General features: G+C 42.6%; 1 protein-coding gene across 1 annotated transcript; it reads left to right on the top strand.

Annotated features, from left to right (window-relative positions):
- Positions 1–225: 225 nt before the first annotated feature.
- LOC123995911 (transmembrane protein 151B-like) lies at positions 226–13,202 on the top strand. Its single transcript, XM_046299572.1, has 2 exons — positions 226–433; positions 10,815–13,202. Exons 1-2 carry the CDS (start codon positions 410–412, stop codon positions 12,264–12,266), a joined length of 1,476 nt encoding a protein of 491 aa, XP_046155528.1. The 5' UTR covers positions 226–409; the 3' UTR covers positions 12,267–13,202.
- Positions 13,203–26,882: the final 13,680 nt, after the last annotated feature.

The raw sequence follows: 26,882 nt of genomic DNA, 5'->3' as shown, positions 1-26,882 counted from the left end.
AATTGGTTATCATGTAATCCCCATACGGACACCCTCCCCCATTACACAGGTACACTGACACTCCTGTAAAGCCCCACCCTCTCCCAGAGAACACATCAGCAGACAGAGGCCAAACCACACTTTCACTTCTATGAACGCTACACAGTGATGGGAGGGCGGGGTCAGGGAAGCTTCCCTAAGAGAGTGTAACCCTGAGCCATATTTGTTTTTGGTTCTTCACTCTAACTCTGTGGTGGTTCGGCAGTGTCATAGTGTCCTACCCTTCAACAATGTGTAATATGTCCCCAGGTAGCTACCACGAAGGCTGTCACCAGGAGCACTTGGTATGGCCCTCCCAACGGGCTGCTTCACATCTATTCTCCACAGGGACTGGATTGAGTGAATCACCTTCTCCTTTAATTCACCTGCAATGCATAAAATCTTGGACATACAGGTTTGGTTAACAAACAGTTTCTCATTTGTTCTCTCTGATTATATCTTTAACCTCTATGCCTATTTGTTAGCTAGAATATTGTAATGCTCCGGGTGTCGTGGGTGTGGAGTCAAACGCAGGAGACAGAGAGTGCAATGCTGTGCGTCTTTAATAGCACCAACGCACCACAGGGTGCTCACAATAGTAACGGCCCCAAACACAGGGAATGAAAAATGTACAACGGAAAAGTCACGACCGGGCACTAAACCGTACCTCTACAACAGAGCCGAGGGTTACACTGAAATAATCCCACACAACAACCAGGTGGGCCGGCTGTCTAATAAAGACAAACTAATCATACATAAACAGGTGCTACCAATAAACATACAAGGAGGGGGAGGAAAGACAATCAGTGGCAGCTAATAGGCCGGTGACAACGACCACCGAGCGCCACTCATGACAAATATGTTTTTTTTTTTATTAAAAATGATTTTATTATCCAATAGGCCCCATCCTATCCTAGACCACAATTTACCCATCCCCCTTTTGATACCTGGCTCTGCCCAGGTAAAAACAACCTTACCTACTCTAAATAATGACTTAGGTAAGATTAGTATATTATCCTTCTGTTCTGACATTATCATGTAGGAGCTCCCCTTTCATTCTCCATATGTCCAATTCTCCCTTTTTGTCTCCACTCAGTATCTGTTATCTTTGCTCGTCCTGTCTCCCCTTCTAAAACTTCTCCTCTTTGCTCTCCAACCTTCAAGGTATCTGCAGTGCGGGGGAGGGCTCTTCTTTCTGCCCTTTCCCGCTATCTGTCTGTAGCTCTTTTTCTCATGTTTCCAAATTTGAACTAAATGTCTCACTGTTTGGCTTTATCTAAACTCATGGATTTTTTAAAAGAAAAACATGTCTATGGTGGCAATTTCTAAAGTCCTTATATAGGTTAATTATACTCTACTATAATTACTCCACTATAATTTAAAAAAACAGTATTCAAATGGCACCCCCTTGTGGCTGATCAGACCACCCGGGAGAGCCATGAAAGCAGGTCAGAGGTTACACCATCCCCTTACATTCATGTTCCATACCATATTAGACATATTAAAGAACCCTTTATCTTAAAAAAATCACTTGTGTAATTAAAACTCAGAAAATAAAACTCCTAATATTCCATATGTGAGTGTACCCCTTTAAGATATCTTGTTTCTGGGAACATGGAAATCCCCTTAAACCCAAAACATTTACTACAAAAACAAAACCTAATAATTATGATAATCCCCTCAAACTCAAATAATCGTCTCGATGTTTCATGTCATACATTCGTGTTTCTCCAAATTGTCTCCCCAAAATACTTCTTAAATACCCTGCCATTAGACACACACACACAACTGTGATAAACGTACACTGTCCCTTTAACATAAAAATCAGCCTGCAATCCACTCTGTGGGCCTTTCATTGTTCCCCATAATGAAAACAGATTCTAATGTTAGTATACCTTAACCCCCTGTTTAATTTCAATGGTGTTATCTGATCAATCAAACCAAAATCAATAACCGGGAAGTACTTGTGTAAATTAATTCAAAGAAAAAAATTAATCTACCTTATTTCTCAGCACTTGGTTAGAACACCACTCCCGTCTTACATCGACCACACCCATCGTCCCGTCTCCCGTTACATCTTACTCAGTGGCTCAATTAATGTGTAACGTAAGTATGTTCAGATGTTGATTATGTAATTCTACAATATTAGTATAGTTCAAACCTCATATGAATCTACACACAGAATTTTACGTTAATAGAGTTGAACACTTTTTCCAACAGTCATGCACACCCCATCAATATTCAATGATATAACTCTGTGCAAACGTCTCATTTGCAAGTCCGCGACTTTTTAAACATTCTCCCCGGTACCAGCTCCAACTGTAATACCTAATGTACCACACTCGCTTGGTCCCCGACCTCAATCATACCGTTATTGAATATCAAGCTATTTCATGCACACGATTTGAGTCTCACAAATCTTCATTTACACCAGTAAGCTTCAACTTATGTTTGCACTCACGAGACTCCCAGTTACACAATAAATGTTTGTTTTGTTCGATAAAGATTATTTTTATATCCAAAACCTCCATTTGGTTGGCGCGTTTTGTTGAGTAATCCACAGGCTCGTGCAGGTCACCACGGGCAGACGAAAATTCCAAATAGTATCCGTAAAGTTCGTAGAAACATATCAAACGTTTTTTATAATCAATCCTCAGGTTGTTTTTATAATAAATAATCAATCATATTTCAACCGGATGGTAGCCTTTTCAATAGGAGAGAGAGAGAAAAGATCTGCTCCAGGCTGCTCGCGTATGCACAAATCTGGGGACACCCAGCTATCACTGACGCGATGTGATCATTCTCGCTAATTTTTCAGGATAAAAGCCTGAAACTATGTATAAAGACTGTTTTCCACACCATGTGGAAGCCATAGGGAAAGGAATCTGGTTTATATCCCTTCAAATGGAGGGTAGGCATGCAATGGAACAGAGAGGTTTCACAATAACAGCACTTCCTGGTTGGAATTTCCTCAGGTTTTCACAGTGCAATATCAGTTCTGTTATACTCACAGACAATATTTTGACAGTTTTGGAAACTTTAGAGTGTTTTCTATCATAATCTGCCAATTATATGCATATTCTAGCTTCTGGGCCTGAGAATTTTTCATCCAAACATCAAAATACTGCCCCCTAGTCTCAAGAGGTTAAGGAGATTGGTGGAGCTAAAGCTTAACTTCTTCTGGCTGCAGGGGCAGTATTCAGTAGCTTGGATGAAAAGGTGCCCATTGTAAACGGCCAGCTCCTCAGTCTCAGTTGCTAATATATGCATATTATTATTAGTATTGAATAGAAAACACTCTACAGTTTCCAAAACTGTCAAAATATTGTCTGTGAGTATAACAGAACTGATATTGCAGGAGAAACCCTGAGGAATATCAAACCAGGAAGTGGCCTCTATTTTGAAAACTCCTCCCTTTGCTCCATTTAAAAGGGATATCACCCAGATTCCTTTCCCTATCGCTTCCTCAATGTGTCAACAGTCTTCAGACATAGTTTCAGGCTTTTATTTTGAAAAATTAGCCAGAACGATAACATCCCGTCAAGTGATCGCATGAGTTTTGCTCACGCAACAGAGTTTGGACAGCCATTGCTTTCCCTCTCCTACTGATAAAGACATTTGCGGTTGATATATTATCGATTATATATTTTAAACAACCTGAGGATTGATTATAAAAAACATTTGACATGTTTCTGTGGACATTACGGAAACTATTTGGAATTTGTCTCTTTTGTCGTGACCGCTCTTTCCTGTGGATTTCCACCTTCCGGAGACACCTGAAACCCCACCTCTTTAAGGAATACCTAGGATAGGATGAAGTAATCCTTCTCACCCCCCCCCTTAAAAGATTTAGATGCACTATTGTAAAGTGGCTGTTCCACTGGATGTCATAAGGTGAATGCACCAATTTGTAAGTCGCTCTGGATAAGAGCGTCTGCTAAATGACTTAACCTCTTAAGACTCTAGGGGCAGTATTTCATTTTTGGATAAAAAGACGTGCCCGTTTTTAGCGCAATATTTTGTCACGAAAAGATGCTCGACTATGCTTGGAATTGATCGTTTTGGAAAGAAGACACTCTGACGTTTCCAGAACTGCAAAGATTTTCACTGTGAGTGCCTTAGAACAAAAGCTACAGGCAAAACCAAGATGTTTGAGCGATTTCTGACGGTACGTTTTCCATGATCGCCTTATATGGCTGTGAATGCGACAGGAATGAACGGACACTTTCTAGCGTTTCCCCAAGGTGTCTGCAGCATTGTGACGTATTTGTAGGCATATCATTGGAAGATTGACCATAAGAGACTACATTTACCAGGGGTCCCGAAAACACGGTGTCTGTGTGGAAGTTGGTGCGCAAAAAGTCACCTACCAGTATTTTTCCATCCGAATCTGAGAACAATGCAGGCTTCCAGGAACGGCATTTCAATGAAGAGATATATGACAAAACACCTTGAGGATTGATTCAAACAACGTTTTCCATGTTTCAGTCGATATTATGGAGTTAATTCGGAAAAAAGTTCGAACGTGTAGGTGACTGAATTTTCGGTTAGTTTCGTAGCAAATGCATAGTAACAAACGGAACGTTGTGTCCTAACAATAATCTTTCAGGAAAAACTGGACATCTGCTATGTAACTGAGAGTCTCCTCATTGAAACATCTGAAGTTCTTCAAAGGTAAATTATTTTATTTGATCCCTTTGCTGGTTTTTGTGAATATGTTGCGTGCTAAATGCTAACGCTAAATGCTAACGCTAAATGCTAAGCTAGCTATCACCACTCTTACACAAATTATTGATTTTCTCTGGTTCTAAAGCATATTTTGAAAATCTGAGACGACAGGATTGTTAAGAAAAGGATAAGCTTGAGAGCAGGCATATTTATTTAATTTCATTTGCGATTTTTTGAAATCGCTAACGTTGCGTTATGGTAATGAGCTTGAGGCTATGATTACGCGACCGCATGCGGTGTGGGTCGGACTATGAGGTTAAATGTAAATGTAAATGTAATTTCTGAACATAACGCGCCAAACAAACTGAGGTATTTTGGATATAAAAAATAATCTTTATGGAACAAAAGGAACATTTATTGTGTAACTAGGAGTCTCGTGAGTGAAAACATCCGAAGATCATCAAAGGTAAACGATTAATTTGATTGCTTTTCTGATTTTCGTGAAAAAGCTACTTGATGCTAAGTGTACTTCATGTTTTGTCGAGCGATCGATAAACTTACACAAACGCTTGGATTCCGTTCGCTGTAAATCATATTTTCAAAATCTGACACGACAGATTTAACTTAACCTCTTGAAACTAGGGGGCACTAGTAGTAAACCGCCTATTTCTCAGGACCAGATGCTAGAATATGCATATAATTGACAGCTTAGGATAGAAAACACTGTCAAAATATTGTCTGTGAGTATTTTTATTTTACCTTTATTTAACTAGGCAAGTCAGTTAAGAACAAATTCTTGTTTTCAATGACAGCCTAGGAACAGTGGGTTAACTGCCTGTTCAGGGGTAGAATGACAGATTTGTACCTTATCAGCTTGGGCATTTGAACTTGCAACCTTCCGGTTACTAGTCCAACGCTCTAACCACTAGGCTACCCTGTCGCCCCCGAGTATAACAGAACTGATATTGCAGGCGAAAGCCTAAGAAAAATCCAATCAGGAAGTGACTCATGTTTTGAAACCGTTGTCTTCCTATGCACCCCTATTGGCCACTGAAAGGGATATCAACCAGATTCTCTTTTCTACGTATTCCCTAAGGTGTCTACAGCATTGTGACGTAGTTTCACGTGTAGTGTAAACGACTACATTGCGTAAGTGGCCAGCTGAGGGCTCTCAGAGTGATTCTTGCGTAAAAGACAGAGGTAGTAATTTTTCCTCTCGCTCCTACTGAAAAGCCAATTGTCCCGGTTGATATATTATTGAATAGATATTTGAAAAACACCTTGAGGTTTGATTATAAAAATGTTTGCCATGTTTCTGTCGATATTATGATATAATTAGATTATTTTTTCTCACCGTTGTCGTGACCGCTATTTCCGGTGGATTTCTGAACATAACGTGACAAGCAAACGGAGGAATTTTGGGTAGAAAAATAATCTTTATGGAACAAAAGGAACATTTGCTGTCTAACTGGGAGACTCGTCGGTGAAAACATCCGAAGATCATCAAAGGTAAATGGTTAATTTGATTGCTTTTCTGATTTTCGTGACCAAGCTTCCGGCTGCTAGCTGGACATAATGCTATGCTAGGCTATCGATAAACTTACAAAACGCTTGTCTTGCTTTGGCTGTAAAGCATAATTTCAAAATCTGAGATGACAGGGTGATTAACAAAAGGATAAGCTGTGTTTCACTATATTTCACTTGTGATTTCATGAATATTAATATTTTCTAGTAATATTTTTTGACCGTTGCACTATGCTAATTAGTGTAGTTGATGACAATTCTCCCGGATCTGGGATGTGTAGTTTCAAGTTAACAAAAGGCTAAGCTGTGTTTTCCTGTATTGCACTTGTGATTTCATGAATATAAATATTTTTAGTAATATTCATTGAACGTAGCGCTGTGCAATTCAGCGGTTGTTGATGACAATTATCCCGTTAACGAGATTGCAGCCATAACAAGTTAAGAGGGTGTGAACGATGCTAAATGGGTTTAGACAAAGAAGAGCTCTCCAGTAGTAGTAGCAAAACATTCAAAGGCCATTTTCTCAAAAGTGAGGTTACAAGTTGATCAACTTTCAAAGCAGAATTACTTTCCCATTGTTCCTCAAATGCAGCGTATGATATACCATATTGTAGCTCTGAGTCTCTGCTTTTATCCAATGTAAAAATAACAATTTCAAATTTTGCAACATAAGACCGGATCATGGCAGTCGGTCACAAATCTTTCAAGCAATAGACTGTCCAAAGCCTTTTAGACTAATGGACCTTGAATAATGGATGTTGATGCCAAAAATACTTTTGGCGGTCTTGAATGGCCTTTTATATTCAAAACTTTGGAAGCTTTCAATTTTCCTGCTGAAATAATAGATTTAATAAAGATATTATAGAAAATGTCCTAAAGCAAAAATATACACAAATAATACATTTTCAGATGAAATTGCTTTACAAAGTGGCACAAGACAGGGATGTCCCCTCTCCCCCCTCTTGTTTGCACTGGCACTTGAACCTCTTGCAGAAAGAATTAGACAGGACCCAAACATATCAGGTATCAGTGTTGGTAAACATGAATATGAACTAAACATATTTGCGGATGAACTCCTGATATACCTGACCAATATTGAAAACTAAATGTCCCCTTGGTATATTTTCAGAATACTGAAAAATATCAGGATATAAAATTAATCTGGAAAAATCAATATAATAGTCATAGGGAAAAGAAATAGAATAACTCACTCCACAGCAATCCTTTAAGTGGACCACAAAAAAATATTAGCTGACAACAAACAAATATATAACTTACTTAACAATTATGTGACCAACCGGCTCAATTCGGTCTTATGTTGCAAAATTTGAAATGTTTTTTTATTTTTACATTGGATAATAATAGAGACTCAGAGCTAGAAAATTGTATATCATACACTACAGTTGGGAACAATGAGAAAGTAATTATTTTTGACAAAATTAGAAACGTGTAATATCTGAAAATGTAGTTAAGACTATCTTACCTGGATGGACGCTTCTCCCTCTCTGTCACGGATGCCATGGTTGACCTAAATTTGAAGTAATCCGGAAACAGAACAACAGCCTTCTGTGTGTTCTCTTTTTCACTTCCTCTGCATATTTGCAATCAAATGGCAGAATTTTCTCCATCTCCTTAGCTATCATTCTCTAATTCCATCCGGCATTCCACTGATTTCAAATCTCAGTCCTCCAGAAAGAGGAGAGCATCAGTTTTGCAGTTCTACTACGTGATACCTTTTAAAAAAGCAGCGTTAGAAAGGATTACCTACATATACTGACCAGCTCATGTTATAGACAGACACGTGCAACCTGGCAGACCAATCCGAACTCATCTCTCGGCATGTCCAGCCCCCCATTATCTCAGCCAATCATGGCTAGCGGGAAGGTTCCTCACTTTTTCCGTAGCTAAACTAACTCGTAATTTAACATTTTTTTTTCATATTTCCAGATAGCATACAAGTTTGTAATTAAGGGACATGAAAGTTCACATGTTCCAAAATGGCTCTCACATATGAAAGCAGATTTAATTAAATGGTACAATCTTCCTATAAATCTTACAGCTAGTATAAGCCTCTTCAGAATGTAATGGAATGTATTTATTTTTGGTAATACCAATTACCCACCGAAGACATTCTTTAAAAAAGTATACCCGGTCATAGAATAAAAAATAAAGTTCTACATCTTCCTAAGTGTGAAGGAGTTTTTAAGCTTCCAGACTTGGAATTGTATCAACTCACTACTCAAGGCTTTTACTTGTGCCATATAGTTAAATGCACTAAAGGGGAACAATCGGTACATATTGAAGATGCTCATGCTCATCCCCAGAATCTTTTTATTTTCAAAGGATAAAGCTAAGAACGTTAACAACTTCATAGTTAAGAACGCTATAACAATATGGAAGAAAAATACACTTATTCTACAAGAACAAATATCACTCCCTAAAAACGCAACCCTACGGAACAATCCTTGAATAGCTTTTCAGAATTAACCAATAAATTGGTCCACATGGAAAACTAAAGGCATAGATACCGCAAATGACTTGGTAACAGGAAATACATTTATTTCCATTATATAATTCAAAATCTATTTTGGTCTGACCAATGTAGATATTTTCAAATTGATGCAACTTAAAAGTGACATATCACAACATGTTTTATTTGAAATCTTTTGGACATCAGAGCAACCTTGAGGGAAAGAGATGTTCACATTTTTTAATATATTTTTTTACCTTTAAGAACAAATTCTTATTTTCAATGACGGCGTAGGAACAGTGGGTTAACTGCCTGTTCAGGGGCAGAACGACAAACTTACCAGCTCGGGAGTTTTGAATTTCAAATCAAATCAAATCAAATCAAATTTTATTTGTCACATACACATGGTTAGCAGATGTTAATGCGAGTGTAGCGAAATGCTTGTGCTTCTAGTTCCGACAATGCAGTGATAACCAACAAGTAATCTAACTAACAATTCCAAAACTACAGTCTTATACACAGTGTAAGGGGATAAGGAATATGTACATAAGGATATATGAATGAGTGATGGTACAGAGCAGCATACAGTAGATGGTATCGAGTACAGTATATACATATGAGATGAGTGTGTAGACAAAGTAAACAAAGTGGCATAGTTAAAGTGGCTAGTGATACATGTGTTACATAAGGATGCAGTCGATGTTGTAGAGTACAGTATATACATATGTATATGAGATGAATAATGTAGGGTAAGTAACATTATATAAGGTAGCATTGTTTAAAGTGGCTAGTGATATATTTACATCATTTCCCATCAATTCCCATTATTAAAATGGCTGGAGTTGGGTCAGTGTCAATGACAGTGTGTTGGCAGCAGCCACTCAATGTTAGTGGTGGCTATTTAACAGTCTGATGGCCTTGAGATAGAAGCTGTTTTTCAGTCTCTCGGTCCCAGCTTTGATGCACCTGTACTGACCTCGCCTTCTGGATGATAGCGGGGTGCTAGTCCACCTACTCTAACCACTAGGCTACCCCTTACATGATAGGTAAGACATACAAAATCTTGCAGAGAGCATACAGTATCCAACCTATCCAATTAATTAGAAAAAATATAAACTATTGGAACCAAGACTTAAAAATAACTGATGTTGGCACAAGATGGAGGGAATGTTGGAGCATAACTAATGAAATGACAGTAAACGAAAATGTAAACTTAATCCAGTATAAACTATTGTATAGAATTAATATATTATACAAGAGACAAAATAAAAAATTCTACAGCACTGATGGATATACCTCAGCAGAGTCATATCTTAAGTGTAAAACTAAAAATGACTCAATAATCCATGCTTTCTAGGAATGCTATGAAGTCCAAAAGTAATGGTCAGAGCTATAAAGTTGTCTGACAGAAGTATTACAATGTAAATGCACTTTTAATCTGTCTGTCTGCATATTTCAAGACATGGCATATGGGGGTATAGTGAGATACCCAATGGGCTGATTCTCTTCTCATCACTCATCTTGAAAAAAATGTATACATAGTCGACCGAGAATAACAAATCTGTACAATTTAAGGCCATGTGGCAAACAATAATGCAGACACTAGGGAAGGGAGTGTGAGCATGCGGATCCGGGCTGATGAGATGTAGTCGTTGTTTGTGTGCGTCTGTAAATCAATGTTCGCATGTGTATGTTTGTATCTGGTGTTGGAAAAAATATGAAAAATTGAATAGTATAAATTTGAAAAAGAAATGGAAACAAAAAGATTCTCGTGGGGAGGTTGATCGTGGGAAAGTTCAGATAAAGTCTGAACCGTTTGATCATAACAAGCAAAGACATGAGCACGCAGCTCTTTGCTCATACATAAGATACAGTATGTCAAAGCACTTAGAAAGCTGAATATTTAATGTGTTGCAAAGAGTAGTTGCTTTTGCCTCAAATTCTTTCAAGTTTACTGTTTCTATAGAGTTATTTAAAAGATAGCCATTGCTTCAAATATCCATCAATTCATCATACTCATTGTGCATTTGATATGTATTTTCTCACTGTATGTATAATGGTTAACACAACAATGCTTACAGGTATGTTTTCCCAGACTCATTGCTATTTTCTTTCTCCATTTCCCCCTGTGCAGCAGCGGCCCCTGATGCAGTCCCTCAGTACGTCCCTGTGCAGGGATAGCCACTGGAAATGCCTGCTCCTGTCCCTACTCATGTACGGCTGCGTGGGGGCCATGACCTGGTGCCACGTGACCAAGGTGACGCGGCTTTCTTTCGACAGTGCCTACAAGGTCAAGTCAATGATGTACCACGAAAGCCCCTGCTCCAACGGATACATCTACATTCCTGTGGCCTTCATGGTCATGCTATATGTGGTCCAACTGGTGGAGTGCTGGCACTGCCGCACCCACAACGCACTGCTGTACAAGGTGGACGTGGAGAGTGTGGGCGAGCGCATCGGGTGCATGCAGCAGGCCACACCCTGCATCTGGTGGAAGGCCATCAGTTACCATTATGTGCGGCGCACGCGGCAAGTGACGCGCTACCGTAACGGCGACGCCTACACCACCACGCAAGTGTATCACCAGCGTGTCAACACGCACGTGGCCGAGGCGGAGTTTAACTATGGCAACTGTGGCGTGAACGACATCTCCAAGCAGCTGCAGGGCCTGGACAGCTTCCCCGTCACCAAGCTGAGGTTCACCAAGTGCTTTAGCTTTGCCAATGTGGAGTCGGAGAACTCCTACCTAACCCAGCGGGCCCGCTTCTTCACCGAGAACGAGGGCCTGGACGACTACATGGAGGCCCGCGAGGGCATGCACCTGAAGAATGTAGACTTTAAGGAGTACATGATTGCCTATTCAGACCTGGACCACCTGCCCTGGTACGTGTCCAACTACGTCTTCTGGGCAGCTGCTGCCTTCACCTTCTCCTGGCCGCTGCGTGTGCTGACCGAGTACCGCACAGCCTACCTCCACTATCATGTGGAGAAGCTGTTCGGCTTCGACTGTGTCCCTGTCAGACCATCCGAGGAGCGACCATACTGCCACCACATCCCTAGGGTCAACACCATCGAAAGCACCGAGCTGGAGTGGCACATCCGCTCCAACCAGCAGCTGGTGCCCAGCTATTCCGAGGCTGTGCTCATGGACCTTGCTCAGCTTTCCTCAGGTGGCGGCAGCAATGCGAACACCTACTCTGTGTGCGGCAGCTATGGCAGCTACCGACAGAACTGCGAGCGCTGCCACTGCACCATCAGCAGCTCATCCATCTTCTCGCGCAGTGCTCTGAGTATCTGCAATGGGACTAGCCCACATATCCCCTTCAGCGCCAGCCGTTTGTCATTGTCGCGGCTGTACGGCTCATGGCGCAGCTGCTTGAGGCGGAGCAGCGGAAGCCTCAACGAGACGTCGTGCCCCACAGAGAGCACGCGCTGCCTGACACCGTCGGACCAGCCAGCTAGTGAGGAGAACCCGCCGGACTACCAGGATGCACTCTACTTCCCCGTGCTCATTGTGCACCGCAACGAGGGCTGCCTGAACCATTCGCTGCACATGAACGGATCCTGCGTGGAGACCACCCTATGACTCCCACCTAGTCTAAACCTGAACAAGGAATGTAATGTCACTGTCCTTTCTCTCTGGAGGTTGATGACTGAATAATAGATATTTTTTTCCCTTACAGGGAAGGCTTATATGGATCTATTTTTCCCCCCAATTGGACCACAGAGCGACACACCAATGGCATTCCGGACCCCTTCCAGACTTCTTTCAACAGTTTGTCAAAAACAAACTCCATACAGTACTGGATTAAATGCACCTTTTGCATGTTCACTCCACCTTTCCAATACCTTCCCTTGTAGCCCAGCCCATCTCAAATGAGGTGTCCTCCAGTGATATGTTCATCATAGTAAGTAATAGACAATGTAACTATCTCAAAGAATGTTTGAAAAAACGACATTCACAAGCATAGTCAGTCTGAGAGAAATGGACTTAGTGTTCTGAGAATGATGTTGCACAACACCACCATTCTGGACCAATCACAATGCTCTGTTCATATCAGTTCATGCTAGCTTCTACATGACCTATAAATAGAGGAGATGTGTAAGCAAGGTACACTAACAGACATTTGGCCTAAGAATAAACTCCAACTTAAATCATAGTGCATTTTGTGCAACTTTAATGAGAACATCTGTTTGTGATGTTGGATTAAATTGATTAAATTGGTTATTTTGTGAGAGGCTTAGAAGGGATATCTTGTGACTGAAAATCCCAACACAGCTCAACAGTAGAGGCCTCCATTTGGAGATGACTCATAAGTGGGGTGTGAATTTAAGGAACATAAACAATATTTATTCAAGCCTTAGAGAGCAATTTGGAGATGGCAAGGAAAACCATCATACCACACAAATTATTGCAAGCAGGAAAAGTTGAAAACAATCAGACCTTTCCTCCCCCGTAAATGCATTTCTGGACATTTAAAAATGTTGCTGCATGTATCAAAGTAAATTCAAACCGTCTATAATTAATTCTCCCTCTTGCTCATGGTTCTCAATTTAAACATTAAAATCTAAACTCATTTTGGGCTATGGAATGGTGTATTTGTTTGTTTCGAGGTCAAAACGTTTTTCTGGAATTAATGCTCTTTCATGATGATGATGTGAGATATTAGCAGGAGTAACATATCACAGGATGCAATGGCATTTCCACTTCCTGGCCCTCTAAATATAGCAACATAGTCAGAGCCATGAATAATTTAGTACAGGGGGACTAAAGGACACAAGGACTTCAAACTGAATCCATGAGAGAAGTCTTTCATCACATCATGTTCCTTACTCTTAATATTACTCTGTCACTCTTCACTTCATTTTAATATATTTCTGATTAAATAATTACATCAGCTGTCAATAATAACCTCAGCATGTCCCCTATTTTCAATTTTACTATTCTTTCTCAAAATTATTTTCATTATGCATACAATAATTTGCTTCAAACTACCTCTTCTTTGTTTAGGGATTTAAGTGCCTGACTATGGGTCCTTTAAACCTTAAGTTTGGCTTAAAAAACACACACCTAAACAACATACAGTACCAGTCAAAAGTTTGGACACACCTACTCATTCAAAGGCTTTTCTTTCTTTCTTTTATTAGAATAGTGAATAGATCAGACTTATGAAATAACACATATGGAATCATGTGGTAACCAAAAAAGTCTTAAACAAATCAAAATACACATTATGTTTGAGTAGCCACCCTTTGCCTTGATGACAGCTTTGCACACTCTTGGAATTCCCTCAACCATCTTCATGGGGTATGCACCTGGAATGCATTTCAATTAACAGGTGTGCCTTGTTAAATGTTAATGTGAGGAATTTAATTCCTTCTTAATGTGTTTGAGCCAGTTGTGTTGTGACATGGTTGGGGTGGCCTACAGAAGATATCCCTATTTGGTAAAAGACCAAGTCCATATTATGGCAAGAACATCTCAAATAAGCGTAACGACAGTCCAAAGAGTAACGACAGTCCATCATTACTTAAAGACACAAAGGTCAGTCAATCTGGAAAATGTCAAGAACTTTGAAAGTTTCTTCAAGTGCAGTTGCAAAACCATCAAGCGTTATGATGTAACTGGCTCTCATAAGGACGCCACAGGAAAGGAAGACCCAGAGTTACCTATGCTGTAGAGGATAAGTTCATTAGAGTTAGCTGCAACTCAGATTGCAGCCCAAATAAATGTTTCACAGAGTTCAAGCAATAGACACATCAGGCCTTCATGGTCGAATTGCTGCAAAGAAACCACCACGAAAAAGGACAACAATAAGTTAAATAAAGGTTCAATAAAAAAATATAAATAATAAGAAGAGACTTGCTTGGTACAAGAAAAACGAGCAATGGACATTAGACCGGTGGAAATTCGTCCTTTGGTCTGATAAATCTAAATCTGAGCTTTTTGGTTCCAACCGCCGTGTCTTTGTGAGACGCAAAGTAGGTGAACGGATTATCTCCACATGTGTGGTTCCCAACGTGAAGCATGGAGGAGGAGCTGTGACGTGTCGGGGTGCGGCGATACACCATCCCATCTGGTTTGCGCTTAGTGGGACTATAATTTGTTTTTCAACAGGACAATGACCCAAAACACACCTCCAGGCTGTGTAAGGGTTATTTGACCAAGAATTGAGATGGTTTGGGATGAGTTAGACCGCAGAGTGAAGGAAAAGCAGCCAACAAGTGCTCAGCATATGTGGGAACTCCTTCAAGATTGTTGGAAAAGCATTCCTCATGAAGTTGGTTGAGAGAATGCCAAGAGTGTGCAAAGCTGTCATTAAGGCAAAGGGTGGCTACTTTGAAGAATCTCAAATATAAAATATATTTTGATTTGTTTAACACTTTTTTGGTTACTACGTGATTCCATATGTGTTATTTCATAGTTTTGATGTCTTCACTATTACTCTACAACGTAGAAAATAGTACAAATAAAGAAAAACCCTTGAATGAGTAGGTGTGTCTAAACTTTTGACTGGTACTATATCTTTCCTACACATTCATACAACCAACAAACCAACCAACCAGAAATAAACTTAGTAACAGATCAACTCAACATTCACTGCTGATAGCAATATACTGTATACTGTATTTTCTAGTTTTCAGTGGCTTCTGATGAGACAGGACATCAAAGTGAGGCGGGCAACCAATTATTCAAGATGTGCTTTGTCTATTGTCAGAAAAATCTAACAAGCTGGACCACATGCTGATTCTGCTGCTGATGCCTATCAGCCATCACAGAGATCTAAAATAGATTATGGCCTGTGTTCAAACATGGATAATGTCAGCTCTAATAATAAACCATGAGGATTTTTGAAGATCTGAGAATAAGCATAATCACAACTGATATAATTTTCTATGTACGAATGTCTAATTTCCACTATAATTTTTTTTCAAGGCAAGCCCAGGCATAAACCACATTTGCATGACCTTTTTCAAGACATGTAAATAATATTTGTAAATAAGTTCAATAAACGTGTACAGAACCAATCACTTATAAACTACACAGAAAGGGTGCTCAGTTTATAAACTGAAGAATCCAACGAACCCACTGCCCCCAGTCCCCTGAAACATCAATGGAATATTATGGTTTTGAAGGTAGCAGTCAAAGGGTTTTGTTGCTGTGATAAAAATAAAGCTTACCTAAGAATCTGGAGTCAATAAGGCCCAGGATAAGAGCTAAGCTGATAGCCAGCAAGTCATCCTTGGCACAGAGCCTCCTGCTAGTTTAATAGGAAAAGAACTGGTCAATTCAGGGGGGTGTGCCGGCAGAACTCAGTAATCTATGCCCAGGGAGTCACGCTTGCAATTCATAAATCGTTATTAGATCTATACATCAAGGGTAGATTCTCACTTCTTACTTTCTTACCTCAGAAATGACAAGCATTATCTGCTGGTGTGGTTATGTGATTGGATTGACTGGATCGATCACTTAAAGACATGTTCCAGAACTTTGGTAACTAGTAAGTCTTTTTTTAAACTTCCGCTTCGGGCTGAATGTGTCAATGTGTAGTTCAAACATGCATAATCTACAGGCAGAATTACTGGTTTACCTCTTAGCCAAAAAAATCCCTATTTTGAAAGCGACTCTTTGCTGGAAGCTGTGCAGCGCTATTTACCCTACATTTTCTCCCACGTGGGACAGCCCCCTAGCAATTCCAGTTCCAGCTAATTAGCTTTACCTACAAAATTAGACATATTTTGTGAAATCTGGTAATTAATTTTTTTCACCTTTATTTAACCAGGTAGGCTAGTTAAGAACAAGTTCTCATTTGCAACTGCGACCTGGCCAAGATAAAGCAAAGCAGTTTGACACATACAACAACACAGAATTACACATGGAATAAACAAACATACAATCAATAATACAGTAGAAAAATCTATATACAGCATGTTCAAATGAGGTAATATAAGAGAGGTAAGGCAATAAATAGGCTATGGTGGCAAATTCATTACAATATAGCAATTAAACACTGGAACGGTAGGATGTGCAGAAGATGAATGTGCAAGTTGAGATACTGGGGTGCAAAGGAGCAAGATAAATAAATAAATACAGTATGGGGATGAGGTAGATTGGATGGGCTATTTACCTAGGTAACGTGGATCAGAGGTTGGGTGTGTGACTGCAAAACAATACATACAACTGCAAATCTGTATGTATATTGACACGAACACAATGTTGCCTTCATGTTGCAAAATACAGTTGCAATGACCACAAGCCAAATCTGTGTATCAAAAGGGGGAAAAGGCTAACTCAAAGTTAATGAAATTGTTGAAACATAATGTCTTTTTACATACTTCGTATAAACTGTATACACTTTGAAGCCCAAGTGGTAGAAGAATATGAAGCCTGTGTTTAACAATACATCCAACTATCCAATTGTGTTCATTGTTATGCTAATTTATAACACATCCACATTGTGCATTTACTTAACAGCGCGTGTAAACAGTGAGTGCATACAGTGAAGGTGCCCGATAGCTCAGTGGTAGATTATTAGGATTATGAAGTAATCTACAGATCCTTTTCCCTCAACCCCTGGAATCACCCCAGACAAACTCCTGTCTGTGTTCATCTCTGACCATGCCCATTGATCACATTCTAATAAAGACTGTAGGGTTGCCAGTTCAAATCCCGGGTCCAACGGGAAGAATCTGACGGGAAGTGAGCTGCAACCGATAGTAACAAATCCATTGCCTGCCGTTGTGCCCTTGAGCAATGCACTTAACCACCCACAACAACAGCTTCCTGAGCACCCAGTGTGGCAGCCCCCTGCACCTCTCCAAAATCTGTATATGTATGTGTGTCTTTCGGAGAGGTTTGGTTTAAAGCGGAAGTCAAATTTCGGTTGGACCTTGTGTACATATGACCAATAAAGCGATCTTGATCTTAAATTCTGGTTTCTGTTCACATTACAGACATGGCTACATTTAACAACTGAAGCAATGAAACAAATAGGATACATACTATCTGCAATATATGACAAAGTGGCACTTTGGTGAACATGCATAGATTGTATGTTTCTATTTGATAATGTTCAGGTTTAGAGAAGGTTTAGGCTAGTTTTTAATTAACAATATAACATAGAATCTACCTGCAGACAAGCCGCTCAACATTTACATTGCTTACAGTCATCTAGCAGACACTCCCATCCAAAGCGACCCACAGGAGAAACCAGGGTCAAGTGCCCAGACCAAGTAAGCTCAGAGAACGGGACCGCCAAGTGCTGAAGTGAGTAGCGTGTAAAAATCATCTGTCCTCGGTTGCAACACTCACTACAGAGTTCCACACTGCCCCAGGAAGCATAAGAACTGCTCGTCGGGAGCTTCATGAAATTGCGTTCCATGGCTGAGCAGCGCACACAAGCCTAAGATCACAATGTGTAATGACAAGCCTCAGTAGGAGTGGTGTAAAGCTTGCTGCCATTAGACTCTGGAGCAGTGGAAAGGCGTTCTCTGGAGAGAAATCACGATTCACCATCTGGCAGTCCGACAAACTAATCTTTGTTTGGCGGATGCCAGGAAAACCCTACATTCCCGAATGCATATAGCCAACTGTAAAGTTTGGTGGAGGAGGAATATTGGTCTGGGGCTGTTGTTCATGGTTTGGGGTAGGCCTCTTCGTTCCAATGAAAGGAAATCTTAAAGCTACAGCATACAATGACATTCTAGATGATTCTGTACGTCCAACTTGTAGTAAAAGTTTGGGGAATGCCCTTTTCTGTTTCAGCATGTCAATTTCTTTTACCTTTATTTAACCAGGCAAGTCAGTTAAGAACAAATTCTTATTTTCAATGACGGCCTAGGAACAGTGGGTTAAACTGCCTGTTCAGGGGCAGAACGACAGATTTGTACCTTGTCAGCTCGGGGGTTTGAACTTGCAACCTTCCGGTTACTAGTCCAACGCTCTAACCACTAGGCACCTGTGCACAAAGCGAGGTCCATACAGAAATGGCTTGTCGAGATTTGTGTGGGATAACTTGACTGGCCTGCAGAGCCCTGACCTCTAAACCATCGAACACCTTTGGGTTGATTTTGAACGCCAACTTCGAGCCAGGCATAAATCGGCCAACATCAGTGCCCGACCTCACTAATGCTCCTGTGGCTGAATGGATGCATGTCCTGTCAGGATTGTTCCAACATCTCTTGAAAAGCCTTCCCAGCAGAGTGGAGCTGTTATAGCAGCAAAGGAGGGACCAACTCCACATTAATGCCCATGATTTTGTAATGAGATGTTCGATGTATGTAGTGTACACATACTTACACTGACACTGACACACACACACACACACACACACACACACACACACACACACACACACACACACACACACACACACACACACACACACACACACACACACACACACACACACACACACACACACACACACACACACACACACACACACACACACACACACACACACTTCTGTTACTCGTGTCACTATTTCCATACTTTTTATATTTAACACTCCATTGTTGGAAAATGACCCGTAAGTAAGCAGGAACTGTTTGTCTACACCTGTTGTTTATGAAGCATGTGACAAATGACATTTGATTTTTTAATACAGCACAGACACTTGATATAGCGACGAATCATAACTTCCACTCAAGTAAAATTTTCACAGTCTCCTATTGACATCAATGCGGGACCAAGTGGAAATTAGACTCAAGTGGAATTTAGGATTTACCCCTATGTCTCACACTGCCTGACATCACACCGTAATCTACTCTGAAGAAACCTAGAACAGCTGGGATCAAGGCTACATGCAGTGCCTTCAGCAAGTATTCACACCACTTGACTTACAACCTGAATAGCAAATAGAGTAAATTTAGATTTGACACTGGCCTACATACAATATCCCATAATACCAAAGTGGAATTATGTTTTTCGAATTTTTGACAAATTAATTTAAAATTAAAAGCTGAAATGTCTTGAGTAAATAAGTATTTGTAAGTCGCTCTGGATAAGAGCGTCTGCTAAATGACTTAAATGTAAATCTAAATGTATTGTAAATTGTAATAAGTAGCGATATTTATGAATTGTTCAGCAGTGTAATGGCTTGGGGGTAGAAGCTGTTGAGGAGCCTATTTGCCGTGCCGTAGCAGAGAAAACAGTCACCTGGGTGACGAGTCTGACAATTTTATGGGCTTTCCTCTGACAATGCCTAGTATATTGGTCCTGGATGGCAGGAAGCTTGGTCCCAGTGATGTACTGGGCCGTTCGCACTGCACTCTGTAGCGCCTTACGGTCAGATGCCGAGCAGTTGCCATACCAGGCGGTGATGCAACCGGTCAGGATGCTCTCAATGTTGCAGCTGTAGAACCTTTTGAGGATCTGGGGGCCCATGCCAAATCCTTTCAGTCTCCTGAGGGGGAAAAGGTGTTGTCGTGTCCTCTTCACGACTGTCTTGGTATGTTGTTTGGACAATGATAGTTTGTTTGTGACGTGGACACTGGGAACTTTAAGCTCTCAATCTTTTCCACTACAGCCCCGTCGATGTTAATGGGGGCCTGTTCGGCCTGCCTATTCCTGTCGTCCACAATCAGCTCCTTTGTCTTGCTCACATTGAGGGAGAGGTTGTTGTCCTGGCACCACACTGCCAGTTCTCTGACACCCTCCCTATAGGCCGTCTCATCGTTGTCGGTGATCAGGCCTACCACTGTTGTGTCGACAGCAAACTTGGTGTTGGAGTCGTGTTCGGCCACGCAGTTGTGGGTGAGAAAGGGCAGTGTGGAGTGTGATTGAGATTGCGTGATCTGTGGATCTGTTGGGGAAGTATGGGAATTCGAGTGGGTCTAGGGTGTCCGGGAGGAGGCTGTTGGGACATCGGTCTGAGGTGGTGAATACGGTCGGCTGTGTACCTCGGTGGGAGATTTGGGTAGGGTAGTGCTACTTGCTACCTGTAGCTACAGATGTCTTTTCCCGTTAGGGTTTGCGACTCATTCCACTTTGGAATACGTTGGGCATGGTTATTTTGTTTGTTATTTTTGTGTGGTGTCCGTGGACGGAGCAGTTGTCTGGAGGAACATCTGGGGCTCGCGGGGGGGGGGGGATCTGCCAGCATGCTGTTTTTTTCTTCTTCCATGCCAGTGGGCTACTATGTGTAATTACCACTGCGAATCCACATCCACCTGAAAGGTGTGGCATTTCAAGAAGCTGATTAAACCGCATGATCATTACAAAGGTGCACCTTGTTCTGGGGACAAAGGCCACTAAAATGTTTTGTCACAACACAATGCCAAAGATGTCTCAAGTTGAGGGAGTGTGCAATTGGCATGCTGCCTGCAGGAATGTCCACCAGAGCAAATGGCAGAGAATTTAATGTTTATTTTTCTACCATAAGTCATTTTAGAGAATTTGGCAGGATGTCCAACCTGCCTCATGACCAGCCCAGTAACTACGCCAGCCCAGGACCTCAACATCTGGCTTCTTCACCAGCAGGGTCATTTGAAACCAGCCGTGGCCAAAAGTTTTGAGAATGACACAAATCTAAATTTTCTTTAGATATTTTTGTCAGATGTTACTATGGAATACTGAAGTATAATGACAAGCATTTCATAAGTGTCCAAGGCTTTTATTGACAAGTTGATGCAAAGAGTCAATATTTGCAGTGTTGACACTTCTTTTTCAAGACCTCTGCAATCCGCCCTGTCAATTAACTTCTGGGCCACATCCATTCTTGCATAATCAATGCTTGGAGTTTGTCAGAATATGTGGGTTTTTGTTTGTCCACCCGCCTCTTGAGGATTGACCACACGTTCTCAATGGGATTAAGCTCTGGGGGGTTTCCTGGCCATGGACCCAAAATGTCAATGTTTTGTTCCCTGAGCCACTTAGTTGTCACTTTGGCATATATAAATGGCATATATATATATATATATATATATAGACTTTTGCCTTATGGAAAGGTGCTCCATCATGCTGGAAAAGGCATTGTTCGTCACCAAACTGTTCATCATGGATGGTTGGGAGAAGTTGCTCTCGGAGGATGTGTTGGTACCATTCTTTATTCATAGCTGTGTTCTTGGGAAAAATTGTGATTGAGCCCCCTCCCTTGACTGAGAAGCAACCCCACACATGAATGGTCTCAGGATGCTTTACTTTTGGCACGACACAGGACTGATGGTAGCGCTCACCTTGTCTTCTTCGGACAGGCTTTTTTCCGGATGCCCCAAACAATCAGAAAGGGTATCCATCCGAGAAAATGACTTTACCCCAGTCCTCAGCAGTCCAATCCCAGTACCTTTTGCAGAATATCAGTCTGTCCCTGGTGTTTTTCATGGAGAGAAGTGACTTCTTTGCTGCCCTTCTTGACTCCAGGCCATCCTCCTAAAGTCTTCGCCTCACTGTGCGTGCAGATGTACTCACACCTGCCTGCAGCCATTCCTGACCAAGCTCTGTACTGGTGGTGCCCTGATCCCGCAGCTGAATCAACTTTAGGAGACGGTGCTGGCACTTGCTGGACTTTCTTGGCTGGCCTGAAGCCTTCTTCACAACAATTGAACCGCTCCTTGAAGTTCTTAATGATCTGATAAATGGTGGATTTAGGTGCAATCTTACTGGCAGCAATATCTTTGCCTGTGAAGCCCTTTTTGTGCGAAGCAATGATGACGGCATGCGTTTCCTTCAAGGTAACCATGGTTGAAAGAGGAAGAACAATGATTCCAAGCACCACCCTCCTTTTGAAACTTCCAGTCCGTTATTCAAACTCAATCAGCATGACAGAGTGATCTCCAGCCTTGTCCTCGTCAACACTCACACCTGTGTTAACGAGAGAATCACTGACAGGATGTCAGCTGGTCCTTTTGTGGCAGGGCTGAAATGCAGTGGAAATGTTTTTTGGGGGGATTCAGTTCATTTGCATGGCAAAGAGGGACTTTGCAATTAATTGCAATTCATCTGATCACTCTTCATAACATTCTGAGTATATGCAAATTGCCATCATACAAACTGAGGCAGCAGACTTTGTGAAAATTAATATTTGTGTCATTGTCAAACTTTTGGCCACGACTGTACTGTACACTCAGTAAAATCATAGAAATTGTGGATTTTTGCATTTATATTTTTGTTCAGTATATATAGTGGGTGAAGGGGTTAGGCAGGGGCAGTGCTTAACGTTATCATGACACTGTAGGCCTAAGGTCCATTATATGGTGTATTAGGAGGATCTTTGTTTAATTATGTAATGTGATGGGTAACCCTACTCAGTAGCTTAATAGGACACGACCCAAACGCTTCAATGCAATGAGGGAAGAAGGGGGAAGACAGAAAAAGACAGGCGGAACAGAGAGAGAGAGTGCACAAGAGATGGCGGGATGGGGTAACTGTTGCTTACATCGCTCTTTTCACGACACATCATGGCAGAGGCTCTTGGAGGAGGAAGGCGGGAGGAAGCTCTGACTTGGGCCCCGGAGCTGTCCGTCCCTGTCGTCCTCATGTAACGTAGCATGACAGACACGCTTCCATTGTACTCAGCTTCAAATGGACTGGCTTGACAATGGCTGGCTTGACAGAGCAGGAGAGGAGCAGAGCTCTGGAAGCAGGCTCTGAAATGCACTCGGGATATCAGGCTGCATCTGGTCTTGCCTGGAACTGGTAGTAGAATAATCTGTGGGAAATTCCAGTGTCATCCATGAGTCTACACGGCATGGTTATGTTGTTTGCTTGGACTTTCGCCCCATTGTGTCTGAAGAACCAAACAGGTTTCATGAAACACTGTGGGGAAAATCTGCATATTGTGAGCGTACCAAGTAATTAGGCGTCACTCTAAAGCGGGAAGGTGGAATAAACGAGTCAGGAGTAGGTTTTTCTGATTGAACACGGTTCTCTATTGAGGGTATTTTGTCAACAAAAACATTAACATAATCAATGAAAAATCTTCCAAGGAAAAAACACACATCTTCTTCTCCAGATGAAACAAGAACACAATAGGATAATCTTTAAACTACAACAAACATAAATCACGGGTTTGTCACCGTCTTCGTGGTTCTTTCAGCACAGCTTCTCTCTCTCGGTGGCCATCTTCCAGAGATAGTTTCCCCACTCTCTGCTGGTTCCATTCTCTCTTTTATAGGGGAAGGAGAGTATCTCATTAGTACCATCAGCTGTGCTTAATTGACTCTGGTTACCTTGTCTCCCATGCTTTGTTGGGCTACTATCCATGAGCCCAGCCTGCCCTCTAGTGGTCCTTCCACATACCTTCCCCCCCAGGACCGAACCGGAGGGTCGGGCGCCAGACGCACCGTCTTGGTCGCGTCGGGACAGCGCGTCTGCATTCTCGTTCCTCGATCCGGCCCTGTGGATGACATGGAAAGAGAACGGTTGTAAAGACAAAAACTATCTGGCTATTCTGTTGTTATTGTTTCTCTTACCAGCCATCCACGTGAGGGGCGCATGGTCAGTAACTAATGCAAACCTCCGACCCAGTAGGTAGTACCGGAGATAATCGAGGGTCCACTTGATGGCTAAGGCCTCTTTCTCTACGGTCGCATACCTCTGTTCCCGATCGCTGAGTTTCCTACTAATGAAGAGAATCGGCTTCTCTGCTTCACCTTCACCCTGAGCTAGTACGGCCCGAGCCCTGTATCCGAGGCGTCGACCTGCACAATGAACTCTTGTGAGAAGTCCGGAGCCTGTAGAACGGGATCAGAACACAGGCCATCTTTTAACAATTGAAAAGCCTCTTCCGCCTCGTCTTTCCACTCTACCTGGTTTGGCAGGTTTTTCCTGATGAGGTTTGTGAGGGGGTTGGCAATGGTTGCATATCCCGGGATAAAACGGCGATAATATCCTGTTATCCCTAAGAAGGCCCGAACGTCTCGCTTGGTCCGGGGTCGAGGCCAGTCACGAATTGCCCTGGTCTTCTCTGCCTGCGGGCGTATTTTCCCATTCCCCACGGTATACCCCAGGTATTCCGCTTCGGACAGGCCCAGGCAGCATTTACTTGGATTGGCTGTCAACCCTGTGGCTTCCAAACTCACGAGCACCGCCCGTAAGCGCAGGAGGTGACTATCCCAGTCCTCGTTGTGGATGACCACATCGTCTATGTACGCCGCTGCATACTCTTGATGGGGCCGTAGAATGGCATCCATGAGGCGTTGGAAGGTTGCAGCGGCTCCGTGCAGTCCGAAGGGCATCCTCAAATACTGGAAAAGCCCCTCTGGGGTGGCGAAGGCAGTCTTTGGGCGATCCTCCGGAGCCACCGGCACTTGCCAATATCCCTTCGTCAAATCCAGGGTAGTGATGAACTTGGCCTTTCCTAAGCGCTCCAAGAGTTCATCCACGCGGGGCATGGGGTACGCATCGAATGTAGAGATGGCATTCACGCCCCTAAAGTCGTTGCAGAGTCTCATACTACCATCGGCTTTGGGGACCAGGACTATGGGACTGGACCACTCGCTCGTCGAGGGCTCGATCACGCCCATCCTCAACATCTCCCTCACCTCTTTCTTAGCGATGACTCGGCGAGCCTCAGGAATCCTGTAAGGGCGGATATGCACTTTCTTGCCGGGTTCAGTGTGGATATGGTGGAACAGGACATCTGTTTGTCCTGGGAATGGAGAGAATATTCGACCAAAGTTCATAATCAGCTTGTCTAGCTGTCTTGACTGCTCCGGTAGGAGAGTTTGGCCACGGCGCACCTGTGGTAGAGCCTCTTTTTTTTTTCTTTGCCCTCCAGGGCCATCAAAGCCACCTCCTCCTCTCGTCCATGGTACGTCTTCAGCAGGTTTATGTGATAGAGTTGGACCTTCTTCCTCCTGTCAGGTTGCTTGATGAGGTAATTGACCGGTGAGACCCTTTTCATTACCTCGTAGGGCCCCCTCCACTGCGCCAGCAAGCGATGTTCGGCCGTGGGCACAAGCACCATCACTTTCTCTCCCACGGTGAACTCACGGGGTCGCAGATTTATCATAGGCCCGGCCTTGGGTCCTTTGGGCCTTCTCCATATGCTCCTTGACTATGGGCCACACTGCTGACAGGCGGTCTCTCATCAGGGTAACGTGTTCTATTGTGGATCGAAAGGGGCATGGTTGGGTCTCCCAGGTCTCCTTGGCTAAGTCGAGGATTCCTCGACAGGGTCTGCCATAGAGCAATTCAAACGGAGAGAATCCAGTGGATGCCTGAGGTACTTCTCGCAGGGCAAACATTAAGTGTGGGAGAAGCATGTCCCAGTTTTTCCCGTCTCGGGACACCACTCTTCTCAACATGCTTTTAATTGTTTTGTTCAAGCGTTCACACAACCCATCTGTTTGAGGGTGGAATATGCTTGTACGTATCTGTTGAACCTGATATAACCGACACAAGTCCTTCATCAACCGGGACATGAACGGGGTTCCTTGATCGGTTAAGATCGTCTTGGGAAGGCCCACACGAGAGAACATCAGGAATAACTCCTTGGCAATTCCCTTTGACGACATGTTACGCAGGGGTATGGCCTCCGGGAACTTGGTAGCATAATCTATAACCACTAGGATGTACTCGTGTCCTCTGGCGGATTTTGGGAGGGGTCCTACGAGGTCCATAGCTATGCGTTCAAAGGGAGTCTCTATGATGGGGAGAGGAATCAAAGGGTTACGTAGGTGTGGCCGTGGGGCTGTAAGTTGACATTGATCACACGTCTTACAATACCTGGCCACATCTCGGGTGACACGGGGCCAATAGAATCTCTGCATGATTCTGTCAATAGTCTTGTCTCGTGCCAGGTGTCCTCCTAGGACGTGGGAATGGGCTAACTGTAGAACTGTATCCCTGTATGGTCTAGGCACCATTAGTAATTCCTGGTTTTCCCCCCTTCGTCGTACGACCCAGTATAAGAGACCCCGCCTGATTGCATAGTAAGGAAGAGGGGGCTCACCTGATCCATCGACGTTCCTCCCGTCGATCACCTTCACCTTCCTCATAGCCTCCCTTAGGTCTGGGTCTCTATGCTGCGAGGTGCCAAACTGTCCCTTTAATTCCTGGGGCAGGTCAACCTCAGTAGAGGGATGTGGAGGTTGTTCCACATCCCCATCAGGGGAGACCGAGGAGAATCCCTTCCAGGTTCCCTCCTCGGATGGAGCTTCAAATATATCCCTTAGTGCCTGGTTGCTCCTTCCTTCCTGCGTTGTGTATAACCCTTCACAGGTGTCTTCATCGGTGGTTTCCTGGAATATCTGTCGT

The sequence above is a fragment of the Oncorhynchus gorbuscha genome, linkage group LG14, assembly GCF_021184085.1.
Source record: "Oncorhynchus gorbuscha isolate QuinsamMale2020 ecotype Even-year linkage group LG14, OgorEven_v1.0, whole genome shotgun sequence".
NCBI lineage: Eukaryota > Metazoa > Chordata > Actinopteri > Salmoniformes > Salmonidae > Oncorhynchus > Oncorhynchus gorbuscha.
This window is presented reverse-complemented; position numbering and strand designations above follow the sequence as displayed.